We start from the raw sequence: 21,038 nt of genomic DNA, 5'->3' as shown, positions 1-21,038 counted from the left end.
TGTGTGTGTGTGTGTGTGTGTGTGTGTGTGTGTGTGTGTGTGTGTGTGGTGTGTGTGTGTGTGTGTGTGTGTGTGCATACCTCCACCCTGCGCTCCACTCCTATGTAATCAGCCTCAGCAGGAAGTGTTGCGTGGAGCTCCGTCTCGTACGCCCCCTCCCCCCGGTTCAGCACTGTGATGGTCAGCATCACCAGGTTCTCATCGCAGATCACCAGCTCCGGTCGGTCCCTGATTACACATGGACAGTGTGTGAGTGTGTGTGTGAGTGTGTGGTGTGTGTGTGTGTGTGTGTGTGTGTGGTGTGTGTGTGTGTGTGTGTGTGTGTGGTGTGTGTGTGTGTGTGTGTGTGTGTTGTGTGTGTGTGTGTGTGTGTGTGTGTGTGTGTGTGTGTGTGTGTGTGTGTGTGTGTGCGTGTTTGTGTGTGTGTGTGTATAAGGGCAAGAAAAGGAGTTCCAGGGGTCAGGGTTGGGAGCCATGTTAGACCTCAGACCAGCACATACAAACAGGGTTATTTTATCGGTTTGATGAGATGAATTGTAGTCCTGCCAGTCACATGAGGCCTGATGTTTAAATGAGCCTGAGGGGGTTTAGTATGTTGCTCAACGGCTTGTATGTTCTGAGTTGGTCACGTCTTTTGAATTTGCCTTATGAACCGGAAAGTTCTTTGCTGCTTGAAATACCCTGACCCCAATACACAGCCCAATAGACATGTGCATGTGTGTGTGTGTGTGTGCGCTTGTGTGTTTGTACGTTTGAGAGTGTCCATAAGCAGACGCTAACAGGATGTTTGTGTAGCGTTGTCATTGCAATATCGTACAGCTTGAAACACCGGGAGGGAGCAAGCACACACACACACAAGCACACACACACACACACACACACACGCACACACACACACACACACACACACACCACACACACACACACACACACACACACACCACACACACACACACACACACACCACACACACACACACAAACACAAACACACACACACACACACCGTGCAGACACACACACACACACACTCTTCTCTTTCTTTCCTTCTCAAAACTTTCGTCTTGAGAAGGAAAACAGATGTAAGAAATTGCTTTTGCTCTGTGTGTGTGTGTGTGTGTGTGCATGAACATCTACATGCGTGCGTATGTGAATACCTTTGTGTGTGTGTGTGTATGTGTTCATGTATCTGTTTGAGTGTGAGCGTGTGTGTGAGGGAGTGTGTTTACAGGGAGGTGTCAGAAGGTGCTTGGGGCTGCCAGTCTTACATGCTGGCGGAGAGCTGGAGGTCAGGGATACATAGGTTGTCCTCGCCACAGTCCAGCAGGATGTAGGCCTGCCAGGGAGGGACGCCCATATTAGGAAACATGACATAACGCAGCGGAGTCAGGCCCAAAGCCGGAGCTGTGCTGTTCTGCTACAGCGAACTCCACAGTTCACCTTCTGATTCACTGGCTATTTTCTCTCAAAAGACACAAATTAAAGAGAGAGCAAAATTCTTTGGCTTGCCGTGAGTTGAAATTTACCATTCCACACAACCACCCACCCACCACCCACCCACACACACCCACACACACACACACACACACCACACACACACACACACACACACACACACACACACACACACACACACACACACACACACACACACACCTGTTCTTGGAGGAAGGTGCTGCTGTAATAGTTAAGGACAGGTGGAAGGTCTTGGCCATGAGTGGGCTGGGCCAGGCTGTAGTTCAGAGCCAATGAGATCGGAGTTAATTTGTCTCTGAACTCGTCCTCCTCCTGAAGGAGAAAGACAGGGGAGAGGAAATTCAATAATTTAACAAGTTAATGTTCATAACCACATTATAAATCAGGTATATTAAACATTCAAGGCATATTAAGGTTGGAGCTAGGTTGTGGCTGTTAACCTACTCTCAGGTACATGGTGCAAGTGAAGCACTAGTTGTGTTCATGTTGACCTACTCTCAGGTACAAGGTGTAAGTGAAGCACTAGTTGTGTTCATGTTAACCTACTTTCAGGTACACAGTGTAGGTGAAGCACTTGTGTGGGTGGTGATGTCCCAGCTTGAGAAGTGTGGTGCGCTGATGCTGCTGGTTATCCAGGAAGAGGACTCTCTTAGCTCCGCCCCTGGTTCCTTTCAGCCAATCCAAATGCAGCTCCACTGTCAGGTCTGGCGAGGAGTGAAGAATAGTATGAGCTACCAACCAATTCACTTTACACTTTTACAAATAAACCACAAAGCAGATACAGCTCCGAGAGGGGTCAAAATTATGCACTTTTTGCTAATGTCCAGCTCTTCAGAGCTGAAGAAGTGAGAAACCAAAGCAAAATTCTTCATTCTGATGTCATTCCAGAAATATCCTCTAAACAAAAGCTTTGGAGGCCGGTCAGAACCCGAGTAGCCGCTGTGAAAAAAGGAGCCTGCGTCCCGCCCTTAATGGATTACGCACATGTCCCAATTATATCGTACTCGGGCATATGTATCCCCCCCAACACACACACACACTCAATCACACACACACACACACACACACACACCCACACACACACACACACACACACACACACACACACACACACACACACACACACACACACACACACTATGAGAACACGATTGATGTTGGAATCATTTATTAATAGGTATTTGGGCTACAACCTGGTCTGACAGGAATCCGTGAAATGACTACGGTCGGACGCTTAACTCGAAATCCGTGGACACATCACGGAAACACGCCGTTTTCCGTGATGTGTCCACGGAATTCGCTCCAATGCAAGTTAATGACGCTGATGTTCCGTGGCTCACACACGGATCCCCGTTTCAATGAGCGAGTCGACCACGGGGGCTTAACTCAAAACCCGGGGTGGTCTCACTGAAACACTTAAATGTCCTTGTTGTGTCCACCGAAGTTGCTCCAATGCAAGTAAATGACAATGATATTCCGTGGCACACACACAGATTCCCGTTTCAATCTGTGCTCCCGTTTCAATCTGTGTGTGTGCCACATTTGACCACAGCGGGGGCTTAACTCAAAATCCGCGGTGGTCTGACGGAATCACTTCAATTGTCCGTGATGTGGCCACGGAATTTGCTCCAATGCAAGTAAATGACACTGTTATTCCGTGGCTCACACACGGATATCGGCGTGTTTCCGTGATGTGGCCACGGATTTCGAGTTAAGCGTCTGACCGTAGTCATTTCACGGATTCCTGTGAGACCATGTTGTTGGGTTAATAGTTACTGGAAGCAACGCTTGATTCGTCGAATGGGACTATCTGTATCTGCTAGGATTCAGCCTGACTCACTGCCAGACCGGCCCCCCATCCTGCCTGCTCTCCTTAACCCTCTTCCCCCCACCGTGAGGTCACAGCCTCCTTACCCACGGAGTCAGGGATCCCAACGCCACTCACAGCCGCACACACCTTCACCTTAAGGCTGAGAGAGAAAGAGAAAGAGAGAGAGAGAGAGAGAGAGAGAGAGAGAGAGAGAGAGAGAGAGAGAGAGAGAGAGAGAGAGAGAGAGAGAGAGAGATAGAGAGAGAGAGAGAGAGAGAGAGAGAGAGAGAGAGAGAGAGAGAGAGAGAGAAGACAGAAGTGGCAGAGGGAAGAGACATGGACAAAGACAGTGAGTATGAGCAGGTATGGAGGACTTTTTTGTGACTTGAGGTGAAACAGCTTTCAGTGTATTAACTTTTGTAATATGACGTTGTTCCTGGTTAACTCTGACATAAGGGCAGGAAACACTGTACCAGGATATTAGTTGATCATTCAAGAATAGATTGGGTCATGCTGAAACTGGCTCATTCATTGTTTGCCCATCACAGTTAATAGATTATGGTTAGACTGCAAACGAGCAAAGTGAGGAATTCTTAATCCAAATATATACTCCGGATAGCTGTCAATTGGCCCTTGCCTGTCTTACCCAGAGTTGTTTGCCCAGAGCAAAGACCATTTTCTTTCCGTTTCATTGACTGGTTACAGAAGCCTAGCTCCTGGTAATGTGTAATACACTTTTAATTACTTTCTAAAGAATTTCAAGGTTTTCTGAATAGTCACTCATTCAAAATGAATGCCAGTATCAACGCAACAAGATTATACCTTGTCTATAAACACACAGATCACTTTTTTCGGCACTATCCTAAATCTGTGTATTGTCTGGAAGAGGTTATTCCCCTCACATGAACTGAACTACTGTATTTGCTGTAACTCTGAAGGTCAATTAAAGCAGCTAAGGAAAGCTAATGCTAAGCCAGCAAACCCCCATTCTGGAAGAACAATGATGGATTTGGAGGTAAACAACTCGTCTAAATCTGCGATTGCAGCAGTTTACAGATATCTCGGCTCACCCCTCAACGCTGACGTCAAAGCTAAACGTTAGCAATGATGTGCTCAGGCTAATAACTGAATCTAACTGAATTTGAATACACCACAGATCATTTAATCCCTAACCTCCTGTAAAACCTATGGAGCCTTAAACTTACACAGCAGGAAGAGGCTAATTGTTACTTTGTCCAGCTATGCTTAAGTTAACACATCATGGTAGAACCTGAGTATAGTTAACTGCCCATAGTTAAACGGTCATGACTTATGGGTGACCACTCCCCGAATAACATCAAGATTGCCTATATAATTGGGTTAATGAGCAAGGCAATTCATCAGTAATTAATATACTCCCAGGGCAATTGAAAAAGCCCCCCAAGTGGAGCCAGGGACACGGGCGACTGCAACACAGTTCTATATACATCCCCTCGTTGTGCCGGATTCCAACACATGTTATCACACGTCGCCATCGGCAACAGAAAAGTGTGAGAACCCGAAGCGAGCAGCGAGACCTGCAACAAACTTTTTGAGCTCTAATGGACCTTGTTGTAGGAGTTCCCATCACTGCTCTGCCCCAGCAGCAGATTCAGTCAGCCCTGTTGGGCCCCAGCAGCAGATCCCCTGACCCCAGATTCAAGATTCAAAGGTTTTAATTTGTCACATACTCATACATGTGCAGTGAAATGTTTGTGTGACATACTCATTTTCTATGCTTGTTGTGGAAGTCATTGTGTTGATCATTAGAGCAGCCATTAGCTGACGCAATAAAGATAAGCCTGAGTTCGGGTTGGCCAGTGCCTGTGCGTTTATTGTGTTCTTACTAATGTACCTGTCTAATGCATGGGTGTAACTGTGTGTTGAGATGGAGATCCACAACTTAGTCCTCCTAATGTTCCCCCTGAGACAAACAACCCTCCAGCTTGGAGGGATGTGTTTGTCTGTAAGTCAATGTGTGTGTACGTGTGTGTTTCTGTGATTGTGTGCGTTAGTGCGTGTGTGTGTGTGTTTGTGTGTGTTGGATGGTGTTAGGGAGTTCTAATTCATGTGTGCAATCATGTGGGCCTATAATAAGAACTGTATCTGAGTGTGCGTGTGCGTGTGTGCGTGTCCATCTTACGTTCAGCACAGAAATGACCCACATCTCTCTTACAACCTCTCTGTTCCTTTGTCATTACTGTAAATTATTATCCTACAAATGGACGGGCACCTTAGCAGCCCTGTGTCACATGCTGCCTATGCATAAACAATCGCAAACACATCTGCAAACACATACAAACAAGCAAACAAACACAAAATGACCCTCATTAAGCAACAAACACAAAATTGTCCCCCCCCTCTCTATCTCTCTCTCTCTGTCTCTCTCTCTCTCTCTCTCTAAGTCGGAAGGAGTGAGTTTGCGGAGCGCGTGTGAGAGCGATATTGTATGCTTTTCTCATAACTTTTTTCTTCGTTTCTTTGGGTGTAATGCGATCGACAAGCAGCCGCTGGTCGGTGCGCCTGAGGCATGGTGACGTTCGGCGTTCTGAGCCGAATGCACGGCTTCAAGATCTCCCCGCCTTTCCTATGTGGTCGGTTGAGGACTGCGGATTGGCATAGGAGAGGTGGTCGGGTATAGCAGCATTATGTCCGCAGCCCGGATGAATGGAGCAGTCGTGATTTTCTGGGTTAGGTTGCATTGGGTTCCTCAGAGTGTATTACGTCTTACAAAAGAAGACGGGGGGGCAGGGGTTGGTTCACCTGGGGAGCAGAGCGGCGGCTTTCAGGCTGCAGTTTATCCACGGTACCTCTTGGGGCATGATGATGTCGTCTGAAGGCAGGTAACAAGCATCATTTTAAAGAAGATAGCGGGCCTCTTTTTAGACAAATCTGCGGTTTTTTTTCGTGTGTCTAAGTTGCCTCCTTTTTATCATGGTGTTTTCAAAGCATGGACCCTTTTAAATGGGACAGACTCCCGCAGCGTCTCTGTTCTGGCTCCTGGAGGAGCCCCTAGTGTGCGGGGCTCGGCTGGATGTGCAAGATGGCAGCAGCCCTGGCCTCACCCAGCGCCTGCGCTCCACTGGGGTGGTCAAGCTGAGGCAGATGGTTGACGTGGCAGGGCCCGGGCTCCACACCACTGAGGCTGTGGCTTCTCTCCTGGGTCTGAGGTCCAGCCGGCACACCAGAGACATCATGAACCAATGGATTAGCAGACTGACCAGTGAGGAACGAGAGATGCTGCGGGATTACTTCAGTGGGGCGGGTGTACCAGACAAAGGCAATCCGTTTCCAGAGCTCGGACTGTCGGTGGACATGACCGGACTGGTGAAACCCATGGGCCTTTCCAAGTCCAGGATGGAGTTACAGTTACTTTCACAGAAAAGTATATATAAGTACTGTTTGGTGGCTACACACAAACACAAGCTGAGCAATAGGAGGGACACGGTGTGGAAGGAGAGGCTGCAGGGCTGTGTGTCTGTGTGGAGTCTCTTTACAAGCCTCCACTAAACAAGAGAACAGGAGACCTGCTGTGGAGGATCCTGTAGAGGGCTCTGGCTATGAATAGTTTCATTGCAAAAATCAACCCCACAGTGTCCGAGAACTGTCCATTCTGTGACGAGTCCTTTCCCATATTTTAAAAACAGTGTTTTTAAAGGGTGGAGAGGTTTGGTCAGAAGCTGCTTTTATCTTTGGCGCTGGTTACGATAAGGAACATTTTTGTGATTATTTATTCATTATTACTGTCTAATCTAAAGTTTTGTCAGAGTAAAAAGGTACATTTTTGAAGAAATCTCTCTCTCTCTCTCTCTCTCTCTCTCTCTCTCTCTCCACCTTCTCTCTCTCTCTCTTCTCTCTCTCTCTCTTCTCTCTCTCTCTCTCTCTCTCTCTCTCTCTCTCTCTCTCTCTCTCTCTCTCTCTCTCTCTCTCTCAGACACCACTGGGAAAACAACTGAACTGACCAAGGCCATCAGCTGCAGGAAACACTTAAGAAACTCAAGACAACTCCGGACGGCCATTAATGCTGCAGCTGTTGGTTCACTTAGTATCCGTCTCTGAGTCTGTGAAATGTGTATGTGAGTTTATTTGTGCTGTCTATCTGTGTGTGTTTGTGTTCATATTTTTGCATTTTAACTATATTTGATTTCATACCCTCTCCATAAAACGGGGTTTATTTGAAAAAGGTAGGTTTTACTTGAATAAGGTAGGTTTTATTTGTAAGGAGTTTCCACAACCTTCAGTTTAGGTCGAACAATCAAAAACACTACTCCCTCTCAGAGCCCTTGCCTACACACACACACCCACAACGCAGCACCACGCACACACACGCACACACACACACACACAACACCACCACACACACACACACACACACACACACACACACGCACACATAAGGACACAAACCACAACCACACACACACACCACACACACACACACACGACACACACACACATCCACAACACACACACACCCACAACACCCACACACCACACACACACAATGACACACACACAACACACATAAGGACACACAAGCACACATAAGGACACACACACACACACATAAAGGACACACACAACACACAAACCACACACACACAACACACAATGGCATGCACAAACCACACACACACAACTACACCACACCCACACACTACCAGACGCAACACTCACACGCCCGCCACCACCCACACGCACACACCACACATGACACACTCACCCACACACACACCACACACCCACACACAACACACACACACACCCACACAACACCCACACACACACACCACCCACACACACCACCCCACACCAACATTGTTTTCACCCATTTTTCTTCAGTACTGCTTCTTCCATGGCTTTGCCCGACCTTCAACTATTTTGCCAAGCAGCTTTGTGGTCTATGCGTATGACCAGAAGCCACTGACCCGGCCCGTGTATAACTCTCCTCCACAACTCTACTGGGCTCTCCTGACATGCCTTCCACACGAACATAACTGAATATCCTAGTAAGCTGGTGGGCAATGCTCGCATAGAATGTAGCTGACCATATTAGGGACATTAGCTAGGAAACAGAGTTTGCCGACTTTGTAAAGTTTTGGGATGGCCGCAGTGAAATATCAGGCATCTTAGTGCAACCGTCATTTAATGTAGTCACAAACACTCACTGCGACTCATTCCATTGACACGGGGGGGGTACAAGACATTAGAAAAAGAGCCAGCGGGGGCAACCACACACAACACACACAACACAAGACCACACACACCACACACACAGAATCACACGCATGCCTGAACACCCCCCACACACACACACACCACAGCCCCACACACACACACACACACACACACACACACCACACACACACACCCACACACACCAAAACACACCACCACTACACACACACACGACCACACACAACACACAGCACCACACACCCCACGCTAACACACCCCATCATCATCTAAGGTATGCAATACTTCCCAGTAAACTGCAAAGGTTTTCACTGCCAATAACCGCTTTGTGAGACTATATTCACACTTGTTTTCTCTGATCCACTGAGCAGTGTGAGTGAGTCCCTTGTGTGGTTGTTTGAATGTGGATAAACCTGTATATGTGTCTCTTAATTCATTACTTCATTTCTGTAACTTCCAGGTTTGGTGGTTTGGTGATTGTGTCTATGTGTGTATTTTCCAATAATGTTTTTTTTCCAAGCTAATTCACAACATGACACAACAAATGATCAAGACCATGCAATTATAAATTGGTGACCGGAATAGTTAACCAACTGTATCATGTGTGTACAAGCATATTAAAATCAACATTAAATGACCAACGTGGTAGCACCATACAATTAATAAATATCTTCAACGGTCGCCGCCATTTTTTGAGACGTCCACTAGCTCTCGTCATACTTCGATCTTCCGAAAGATGAAGACAAAAAGTGCTTGTCCTCTGATAAGTGCCGCAAGAATCTGGGAGATCTTCGCGTTCTACTCAGAAGTTCTGGCGTCCGAGAATTGAGGAACCACCAAAAGGCAGTAAAAGTAAAAAAGGCACCATGTAATGGAATACATGGAAAGGATGGAACAGCCAGGGGGCTTACTAGGTTAAAGCACTCTCCCTCCGACTCCCTCCGCTCCTAGAGGCACCTCTGCAAGGTACTATATCGATCAATCACGCCTACTCCCTCATCACAGTTAAAGGAGAACAGAACACCAGGATGGCTTTGTTCTATAACGACACACTAATGAGCATTGATTTCAGCTATAAAAGCTTGTCTAGCGTTTCATCCATAGCTTCACAGATGTAGGAACAGTTTGTGGGTATGTTTAGAGATGTGTGGTGATGAGTATGTTCCTGCTGTCCAGGACTGAGTGTAAATGTTGAGCCAGAGGGTTACTACCCAGGTGACCATGAAGTCGGTGTCAGGTAGAACACACTGTCGGATCGTCCGCGTTTAGGATCTTGGGCGTCAGGACCATCCAAGCATCTACAGACACCACGGCACGGGCTCTGACCACACACACACACACACACACACACACACACACACACACAACACACACACACACACACACACACACACACACACACACACACACACACACACTCACACACATTTAAACACATTCCTCGTTAAGAAGAATGCGTTTGGATCGGTTTGATAATTTGGGCCTGTGTAAATGTTGCTCTGACCACAATCAAGGTGGCATTATAGAATCATTTTTTGAGATGCGTTGGTGTTATATGTCGGTGAAGGAACTCAATTCTTACCTGTAAACGGAAATCTCCCCCACTCCGAACGCCCCAACTATCAGGTCTGGTTAGAGATAGGGACAGATAAGAGAGAGAGAGTGATAGAAAGAGAAAGAGAGAGAGAGAGAGGAGAGAGAGAGAGAGAGAGAGAGAGAGAGAGAGAGAGAGAGAGGAGAGAGAGAGATGGAGACACAAAGAGAGGAGAGATGGTAAATAGTGAGCCGCAAAGAATGCAACAGATGGTACTGATTCCAAGGCTTTCAGCAATCTTCATCAAATACAGACTCTCACGTTTACCACGGATGTGCATGTGGCACACACACACAAACACACCGCGATACACACTGCAATATGTTATTATGACTCAGCATATGACCATCCACTAGTTGGTTCATTACCCTACGTGTGTGTGCATGTGTGGGTGTGTGACTGTATGTGATAGCATGGTGTGCTCATGCTTTGTCGATTGGCGAGTGAGAGAACCCAGAGTGCATTCCTGTGGAATTAGACCAATCACAGTGGTCCGATCGCATCAGACTAAATAACCATGACCTCTGCTACAGTCTACGTAGCATCCGTATTTAATGTCTTCCTTGTGAACGACCAACAGATCTCTTATGGAGGAGATTTCATTGGTTTTCTGGGGTTTGATACACAAGCCTAATTGGCCTCCCTGTTAAAAAATAGAGCCGCTCTTTAATAGCTGTGGCGGCGATGGGACACATACCCACCAGACCACACACACACACAGGACACACACAGACACAGACACAGACACACACACACACACACTATGCAATGCTGATCAAAAACCAATGTGAAACTAGAGAGAGACTTAATGGATACAAGCCCTCTCTGCCAGATCGCCGCTTAAACCGACGAAGGCGAACACTGCTCTGTGCTCTCTCAGAAGAACAGGTCCACCCCGGGGCCGTAGTCCTGAGAGTCCCCCAACATATGAGCGTGTTGAAAACCGGCGGTCCGGCTGAGAGAAATCACTCTGATCGCCATTCAGCTTTTTATCAGACATATCTCTCCTAAAATAAAGTTTTTTGTTACAAACCAATTCTAAAGTGGTGATATTGCTGGGCAAACACTGCTTTGGTGAGATTGTGCGTTATAACAAGTTTGTACATCAGTAGTTTCTCTGTCCCCACTCACCCCCTGTTGGTAGGGGAGTCATTTCCGTAGTCTAGCAGTTTGTTCAAGCTCCATGTTGTGGCCATATACAAGTCAGGTCGGCCTACTTAGCGGGCTTCGATCTTGACCAATCGCTTTGGTGTGTCAAGCTTAAAGTAGATAACTCAAACCACTACACTTTCAACATTAAACGAGGCAAACATGGAGTAACCTGTGGCCTCCTATCTCATTGGTGTTCATGTGGCTCCCTCCTGTCCCCCTGTGTTTGTGTGTGTGTTGATGTGGTGTGTGTGGTGTGTGTGTGTGTGTGTGTGTGTGTGTGTGTGTGTGTGTGTGTGTGTGTGGAGGAGGGATAATTCAATCTAAGAGAGCCACATCTGTTTCTGGCGTGGGCTGCAGTCACTCAGTCTCTCTGAAACCACAACCTTAAACATGTAGACCATGTCCCCTCTCTCCCTTGAGTGTCCGTGTCTGCGTGGTTATGCGTGTGTGTATGTATGTTTGTATCTGTGCGTTTCTGCGTGCGTACATGCATGCGTGCCAGGGTGTGTGTGTGTTTGTGTGTGTGTGTGTGTGTGTGAATGTGTGTGTGTGCATGCGCGTGTGGTGCGGTGAGGGAGGGAAAGGTATGAGAGACCAGAGGAGGGAAACAAATCTCCTAGAAACAGGCAGTAGGACAACGCAGAGGGAGGAAAACAGATTCTACTCCTGGCCTGGACAGCGCAGACGATCTGTGAAACCCATCAGGGCCTAGGTAAGCTTCTACAAGGAAGAGGCACCGGGGAGGGTTGTTAGAGGGAGAGAGAGAGAGCGAGAGAGCGAGAGAGGCGAGAGGAGAGAGAGAGAGAGAGGAGAGAGAGAGAGAGAGAGAGAGAGAGAGAGAAGAGAGAGAAAGAAGTACCACAGGGAATATAGAGGTCAGCTTATTCAAAGAATTTGTTTCTTCAGCTAAAAGATCTCTTGCTATGCTCTTATATTGGAATGCCACTGTCCATCCCACCACGGGCAGGAAGAAGCTCGAGATATCCAACTCCAGCCCTGCTTGAAGGCGTGTGTGTGTGTGTGGTGCGGTGTGTGTGTGTGTTGTTTCCTATACATTAGCGGTCTTTAGTAGTCTTTGTTTTTCTCGGGGAAACCGGGGGGAGTGCACCTTTAGGTTAGTGTGTGTGAGTGCGCTTGTGTGTGCACAAGGCTCACCTAGTGGTAAATCAAATAACGGTCTCCCTTCCTTTCCAAGTCAATCCCATTTCCTTACAAAGGGAGGTGACCTGCCACTGTTGATTTGAGATTCCTTTTGTGTGTTGTGTGTGTGTGTGGTGTGTGTGTGTGTGTGTGTGTGTGTGTGTGTGTGTGTGTGCAGAACACACATAAAAACGCACACACACTTGCATGCTAATTGAGGGCTTCGTGTTATAGGTACTTGTAGGGAGTTAGCTTGGAAACCGATCTCTTCTGGTGTGTGCTGTGTCTGTCCTGGGTGTGAAAACCGACCTACAACCTACAGCCTGTCAGCCCAGGCTGACAGGCTGCTTCTCCTTCCAACCAGGAGACTCTGCTAAATGGGGGAACACCACCAGTCACTTATGATTTTGCATGAATGGTTTAAAGTTCATTTGGACCAAAAGCGTCTGCTAAATTTGAATGATGATGGCTAAAGGTTGAACCAGTTGGACACACGTCTGAGCTCTGCCTATTCTTTTGTGAGCCACTAAACGCTACAGAGCAGTCCTGCTAGGAATTTTTTTCTAAGGAGATTGGCTTATTCCTTTAAAACGTTGTTGTCCATCAAATGGATGAATCCTTTCGATCGTTCCTCTGTGCAAATCGAAGAACCTCAGAATGAGATAAACGATCCACTAGCAGATACTAATCGTACGTACCAGATTGCACAAAAGATGTGTAAAAAAAAAAAAAAATCGTTCATGAATCGCACATCCTTCATTTAGTCACCGTTTCGGTGGCCCTCACATTGATGTGGTCCCACAGTTTGTGACGTTCCGTAGCGGAACTTGTGCATCTTGCAGCGACATGCAAAGAACTGCCTTATGGCCTCAGTGCGACAAAGTCGAAAGTGTGGCCATTTGCATATAAAATAAATGTTATGGTTTCAAGATGAATCACAGGCCTTAACAGGCAAACAGTGACTATTTGGAAGGAGTTTTATGTTTTTACTTTGAGACTAACCTAAAAAAATCTAAAGTAGACCATAAAAAGAATTCAAACCTACTTACCTGTCTAATGAGGCTCTAAATGACCTTCCAAATAGCCTCTTAAACCCATCCCTAACCCACTACTTTAGCAAGATTGTAGCTGGTCAATGTTAAATGTCAACAGACTCTAACCTTCGACCCAAGCAGTGACCCTAGTCTCCACCCTCATGCCGTCTACCACTGCACCGTCCGTCAACTGATGGTGGAAGGCGTGGCTGACGGATGGTGGAGTAGTCTTTGCAGAGGCATACGTCAGTCAAGCCAGAGCATACGCGATCTGATTGGATGACATATCCGTCGCTGCCAGAAAAGTTGACAATTTTTCTACTTTCTTGACGGAGCCAACGGATCCAACGGAATCGATGGATCCACAATGCATTGCGTCTCCACCCCATTCAAAGTCAATGGGATCCTTCCGTTGACGGATGCAGTGGGCAATCAGGGCTTGTTCACATTACCTCCGTCCGTCGACGGATCTCATTGACTTTGCATGGGGCGCTCGCGAACTGCATTGTGGGTCTGTCCGTCCATTTGGTTCCGTGGCCTGCGTCAAAAAGTTGAGAAATGTTCACCTTTCAGGCAGCGCCGGATCCGATGGACAATCAGATCGCGGTTATGCAAATACACTCCACGCGTTTCCAGGATCCATTTTGCAATAACAAGCAGGAAGAAGCAGGAAAAATCTGGCCTTTATATATTTTTTAAAGAAATAAAAAATTATAGGATTGTTTTTTAGCCACCTGTTGTTTGTGTCATCTTTTGTATTTCCACATATCACCATTGTAGCGGGAAGCGATTTGATTGGCGTGGATCCATCCGTTCTGTTGGATCCGTCGGCTCCGTCAAGAAGTTGACATTTTTTTAACTTTTCAGGCAGCAACGGATCCCTCATCCAATCAGAACGTGGTTTCAAATTTATAGGGATGCACCTGTGTATCGGACGAACATCGGTAACGGCCGATATTCGCGTTCTTGACTGCTATCGGCCTATCGGAAAATAAGATGACATTCACCAATGGCAGTGGCCAATGTTTAATGCTTCCTCCTCTTGAAATGTCACTGGAACATGTCTTACAAACTGCATATCGCTGATCTTTCTCCGAGACAGTGAAATACTCCCACACAACCGACAATTTCTTTCACTTTTATTTGTAGACAAACCACACAATGCACTTTTTGTTTTTTCGGTCGCATCACTACGCAAGCATCCTCGGTTGCTAGGCATCCTCGTATGCTAGGGGACGCATCCTTCGAAGGACGCGGTCTATGAAGGTGTGGCCTTCGTAGACCGTGAAGGCCGGACCGAAGGCCGAGCTAACGTTTTTTAATGAGACGGTCTGCCCTACGGAGCATTTCAAGTTTGCGTAACAAGCCGTTAACACCCTTTACCTTGCGGATGACGCGCCACTTCTGTCACCTAGCAACCCTGACAGCTGCGGTTCAAACCGGACAGCGGAGGAGAAATGGAGCAGTTTTATATAACCCACTAAGAGATGTCCACTTTTCTTATTTTTATTTTATTTTATTTATAATATCCTTTTTTTTATAATCTTAACTTCTATGCTTGTAATTTCTATTTGTACGGAGCACCTGGAACGAAACAATTTCCCCCCGGGGATCAATTAAGTTTTCTGATTCTGATTCAGATTCGGTTACATAATACTTATATAAATATAACGTTAATTAGTTTAACGTTATATGTCTCGTGTCAATGAAATTGAACTTTGACAATAAAGTTACAAATTTAAAATAGTCTAGTACTAATAACTAATATAGTTTAAAACTTTCTTTTAATAGTTTTGTCATTGAATATGTAATTTACTGCAACTGCCGCTTCCGCTCTCTCTGACGCCATTTCTGAAAAAAATTCCAACGTGCAATGAATCTTGGGATACGTTGGGCCGTGAAAGATACATCCGGTGTATCCTTCAAATCCGGGAAAAGAAGGCTGCATTTGTAGCCTAGAAATCTAGACGCCCCTAGCGGCTGCAAATTTAATTGGCAGCCAGGGATGTCTAGCCTTCTGCGTCGTTTTTCGCTGCTAGAAACAGAAAATTGGACAGGCCAATCAGATCGTGAGGGGCGGTATCGAGCCGATTGACGACAGAGCTGCGACGGTTCCGTGTTAAAGGTAAACAATAATGGCTGCTGCTGCTGGCGAACAGCTGTCTTTCGACTCGGCTTTGGCCGCGACTCTTCAAGACTTGAAGTTATCATTTTCTTTGAGAAATGAACAAAGAACTGCACTGAAGTCTTTCCTGGAAAAGAAAGATGTATTCTGAGTTTTGCCGACCGGATACGGTAAAAGTTTCGTCGTTGGTCTCCATTCTCTCAATCCACCATTCGCAACACTTCCCCATGGAAATTTCCGTCGCTCTGACTACGTCACCTTCTTCGTTGCCTTGATTGGTTGTAGCGCTATCCTATTGCGTGCAGAGGGAACTTGAAAGACAACTGTTTATCCCGCCCACACTGCCACCGTACGAGACCAGACCCAATATCTTTTCGATATGGGTCTGGCTTGCCAGGCTACTGCATTTGTAGAGAGGGGTCCATCTGCAGGCTTGGGCGTTTCCGTCATGACACAAGAACGCCCTTTAGGCGTTCCTGGTAGCGTTTCATCTACCAATCACGAGGTGTTTCGAAAGGCATACTGGGTTTCGCAAGGCATACTGCGAAGCACAGTCCCAAGGCATACTATGCTTTCCTTCCTTAATGGCAATTTTACCTCTCTCATTAGATTTAGCAATCATGGAGCCCCCACTTGGCTAACGTTAGTTCTATGCTACCCGTACTTACTACTAGATCTTATTTTGAAACTTCTGTTTGAGAAAATCGAACTAGCGAATGTTCCGGATGTTGACAGCCGTGCGAAGAAGAAGGTGTTGACGGTGAAAGTTAGGTCGGTTTAGTTTCCGTTTCTGGTTATTACGGGTCATTGACCGGAAAAAAACGAGGAAGACCGAAATTTCTTAATGTCCCCGTCAGAACGACCAATGGAAATAATTCCTTGCGCAGTTTGAAGTGTGTTTAAATATGCTACAGTGGTCATTTGTTGAGCCAATTCATGTTAAACAATGAGGATTTTGATTGACCCGACCCGGCCCGCCGATATTTCCCACCAATTTACTTGAGCCGGGTTGGGCCGGGCCTTTGATCGAGCGTTTGTGTATTTTTTGTTTTTGTTATCATTGCTTTATTGGCCCAATCTGAGGAGAAATCTATGCCATAAACAAAAATATTATAGGCCTTTATTACACGGGTCTTCTCAATGCCGTGGAACGCTCCGTTCACTCGCATGGGTAGTAGTCCGCCCGATAACTTGTCAACACCAGCGTCTTCGGTTGCTAAGCGACGTCAACGTCTTTGCCGGACTATTTCACTGCTGATCAACACTACGAATGCTGGTAATGAATAAATTGTAAAAAGACAAACCATGTGAAGTTATTTTCCAAATAAGATTTGAAAAGCTTTGGAAGTTCATTCATAACACTATTTACATGGTTTTTGAGTAATACACTTTGACATTTTAATCCAGTTCAGCGAGAAAGACGACGAAGAATAAGAAGGGGGCGTTCCAGTCTGCGTAAACGGGAACCCCCACCACACAAGAACGCCCATTTGTTTTTGCAGTGGGATGATATTCCATTTGTCGGCCGCATTTGAAGGAGCCTTCGAAATGGGACAGCCTTGACGCGTCGCAGTGACGCAATCGCCCTTCGAATGCACCCTTCGAAGGATGCGTCCCCTGAGTTGAGACACAGCCTTCTCAGCTGATCAACTCTACGAATGCTGGTAACAAATAAATTGTAAGAAGAAAAAAAAAATTGGCCATAGTTTCCATTATTCTAAAGACCTGTCTAGTTCTCCGTCATACAGGCTGTGTTCAGTAAAATAAATAGTGATCTGTTTTCGGCGCATGTAGGCCTATCTGCCTAAGCCCACGTTGAAATAATTTTGATGTTGAATGTTGGCGCAGTTGTTGAAATAAACAGAATGATTTCATACAAATCATAAAAGCCTCTCCCTGTGTCATTCTGTGTGCGTGTATACGAGGTGCGTGTCTGCGTGCGTGCGTGTGTGGGGGGTAAGGGTTTGTTTCCCTGGCACAAAAGGGGGAATAAAACATCAGTATCGGCCAAATTGTTATTTTGAACATCGTATCGGCCCAGAATTTCACAATCGGTGCATCCATACAAATGTATGCACTGTGACACTACTCGGCCTCTGACCAATGAAAATCCCCTTTGTGGAACGTTATTTTGAACATCGTATCGGCCCAGAATTTCACAATCGGTGCATCCATACAAATTTATGCACTGTGACACTACTCGGCCTCTGACCAATGAAAATCCTCTTTGTGGAACGACCCGGGAAAGCACGTAATGTAAAGACTAATCCCCCATCCGTCAGCCACGCCTTCCGTCATCTGTTGACGGACGGTGCAGTTTGCAAAATGCGTCAGGGTATGACATTCACCTTAAAGCCCTGACACACCAAACCAGTATCTCACAACTAGCCGCGGTGAAGACTTGGTTGCACTTGAACACGCCGCAGAGACTACAGCCGACGGCCAACCAGCACTGCGTTCTGCGCCTTGTGAGAGGGACAACCTCTCCCTGCGATGGGTGGTGCTGGTCTGTACTGTACTGTACTGTAAGACTCCGAGAGAATAAATATAGAGGCCATACCACAAGATGCAAACCACTCATCAGCAGTAAGAATCTGAAGGCCAGATTGGAATTTGCAATGAATTTTACAGAGATGAGCCAAAAAAGCTTCTTATGGACTGATGAGACCAAGATTAATCAGTCCCTCCCGGATGAGATTGTTGCGGCCTAAAATGCCTGATGTTGTGTGAGCTTTTCCAAAAAGTTGCGATGAAAGTTCTGGTGTTTTTAATGTTTTAGTTGCGATTACAGTGCGAGAGGAAGTGAAAGTTGCGATGAAAGTTGCGATCAAAGTTGCGATTTTCCTCATCTCATCTCATCTTCATCCGCTTATCCGGGGTCGGGTCGAGGGGGGAGCAGCTCAAGCAGGGACCCCAGACTTCCCTTTCCCGGGCCACATTGAACAGCTCTGACGGGGGGATCCCGAGGAGTTACCAGGCCAGTGTTGAGATATAATCTCTCCACCTAGTCCTGGGTCTTCCCCGAGGTCTCCTCCCCACTGGACGTGCCTGAAACACCTCCCAAGGGAGGCGCCCAGTGGGCATCCTTACCAGATGCCCGAACCACCTCAGCTGACTCCTTTCTAAGTAAAGGAGCAGCGGCTCTAATCCGAGTTCCTCACGGATGGCTGAGCTTCTCACCCTAACCCTAAGGGAGACGCCAGCCACCCTTCTGAGAAAACTCATCTCGGCCGCTTGTACCCGCGATTTCGTCCTTTCGGTCATCACCCAACCCTCATGACCATAGGTGAGGACAGGAACGAAGATCGACCGGTAGATCGAGAGCTTTGCCTTGCGGCTCAGCTCTCTTTTCGTAACAACGGTGCAGTAAAGCAAACGCAATACCGCCCCCGCTGCTCCGGCCAATCTCATGCTCCATCGTACCCTCACTTGCGAACCAGAGCCTTTAGCATTTCTGGCTGGATCTCATCAATCCCTGGGGCTTTGCCACTGCGGAGATGTTTGACTACCTCAGTGACCTGCACCAGGGAAATTGACGACGAAACACCATCAACCTCGAGCTCTGCCTCCAACATAGAGGGCGTGTTATTTGGATTCAGGAGTTCCTCAAAGTGTTCCTTCCAACGTCGACGACCTCCTCAGTTGAGGTCAACAGAGTCCCATCCTTACTGTACACAGCTTGGATGGTTCCCTGTTTCCCCCTCCTGAGGTGGCGGATAGTCTTCCAGAAACACTTTGGTGCCGACCGAAAGTCCTTCTCCATGGCCTCTCCGAACTTCTCCCACACCCGCTGCTTAGCCTCCGACACGGCAGCAGCTGCAGCCCTTCGAGCCTGTCGGTACCCTGCAACCGAGTCAGGAGTCCTCCAGGATATCATATCCCAGAAGGCCTCCTTCTTCAATCGGACGGCTTCCCTCACCACCAGTGTCCACCACGGTGTCCGAGGGTTACCGCCCCTTGAGGAGCCTAAGACCCTGAGGCCAGAGCTAGCCGGCGCAGCTTCAGTAATGGAGGCTTTGAACACCGCCCAATCCGGCTCAATGCTCCCAACCTCCACAGGAATGCCAGAAAAACTCCAACGGAGGTGTGAGTTGAAGATACCTAGGACGGGGGCCTCTTCCAGACGTTCCCAATTCACCCACACTACTCGTTTGGGCTTACCAGGTCAATCCGGAAATTTCCCCCATTCCCTGATCAAACTCACCACCAAATGGTGGTCGGTTGACAGTTCCGCCCCTCTCTTAACCCGAGTGTCCAAAACATGCGGCCTCAGATCAGATGACACGATCACGAAATCGATCATCGATCTTCGGCCTAGGGTACTCTGGTACCAGGTACACTTATGAGCACCCTTATGTTCGAATAGGTGTTCGTTATGGATAATCCATGACTAGCACAGTCCAATAACAAAGTCCAATAACAAACGACCGCTCGGGTTTAGATCAGGGAGGCCGTTCCTCCCCACCACGCCTCTCCAGGTGTCTCCATCGTTGCCCACGTGGGCGTTGAAGTCTCCCAGCAGAACTACGGAGTCCCTACTGGAGCCCCATACAGGACTCCATTCAGGGTCTCCAAGAAGGCCGAGTACTCTGAACTGCTGTTTGGTGCATACGCACAAACAACAGTCAGAGTTTCCCCCCCTACAACCCTTAGGCGTAGGGAGGCGACCCTCTCGTCTACCGGGGTAAACTCAAACCGCGGCGCTCAGCCGGGGATTTATGAGTATCCCCACACCCGCCCGGCGCCTCACGCCCTCTGCAACTCCGGAGAAGAATAGAGTCCAACCCCTATCCAGGACCACGGTACCAGAGCTGAGACTGTGCGTGGAGGTAAGCCCCACCAGATCTAACTGATAGCGCTCCACCTCCCTCACAAGCTCCGGTTCCTTTCCCCACAGCGAGGTGAAGTTCCACGTCCCCAGAGCCAACTTCTGCCGCCCGGGTCTGGTCCGTCGAGACCCCTGACCTTCGCTGCCACCCATGTGGCTGCGCACCCGACCCCAACGGGTCTTCCCACAGGTGGTGGGCCCATGGGATGAAGAGAGGGGGGGTGCCACATAGTTTGTTCGGGCTGTGCCTGACCAGGCTCCGTGGCAGACCCTAAAAACCCTGAATGCCTGAAGTTGCGATGAAAGTTCCGGTGTTTTTAATGTTTTAGTTGCGATTACAGTGCGAGAGGAAGTGAAAGTTGCGATAAAAGTTGCGATTTTCCTGATGTAATTAGTTAAATATTAAGTTATTACTGAAAACAAACCACACAATGTACGGCGGAAGGTAGTTTGTCGACGTCAGTTCAAGACGACGCCACTGATTGGTCAAATTTGCGGGAAAGTTACGGTGTGGGTTAAAATTGCGACACCGCCCTCCATTCGCGGTGATTGGTTGAAGTTGCAAATCGCAACATCACGAAAACCTGGAGGGTCTGATTAATCTCTACCAAAATGATGGGAAGGCCAAAGTATGGCGAAAGAAAGGAACTGCTCTTGAGCCGAAAC

The 21,038-nt window shown here is 47.4% G+C and overlaps 1 protein-coding gene across 1 annotated transcript in view; it reads right to left on the bottom strand.

Moving 5' to 3' along the window:
* The window catches only part of LOC130391597 (integrin alpha-8-like), a 43,509-nt gene that overhangs the window by 1,498 nt on the left and 20,973 nt on the right, over positions 1 to 21,038 (bottom strand). The window contains 8 exon segments of the mRNA XM_056601808.1: positions 81 to 228; positions 1,268 to 1,335; positions 1,656 to 1,787; positions 2,022 to 2,179; positions 3,390 to 3,446; positions 9,713 to 9,752; positions 9,754 to 9,820; positions 10,082 to 10,127. Of these exon segments, the coding sequence (XP_056457783.1) occupies positions 81 to 228; positions 1,268 to 1,335; positions 1,656 to 1,787; positions 2,022 to 2,179; positions 3,390 to 3,446; positions 9,713 to 9,752; positions 9,754 to 9,820; positions 10,082 to 10,127 (716 nt within the window).

The sequence above is a fragment of the Gadus chalcogrammus genome, chromosome 11, assembly GCF_026213295.1.
Source record: "Gadus chalcogrammus isolate NIFS_2021 chromosome 11, NIFS_Gcha_1.0, whole genome shotgun sequence".
NCBI lineage: Eukaryota > Metazoa > Chordata > Actinopteri > Gadiformes > Gadidae > Gadus > Gadus chalcogrammus.
Note: the sequence above shows the minus strand (reverse complement) of the source record. Positions and strands in the feature narration are given on the sequence as shown.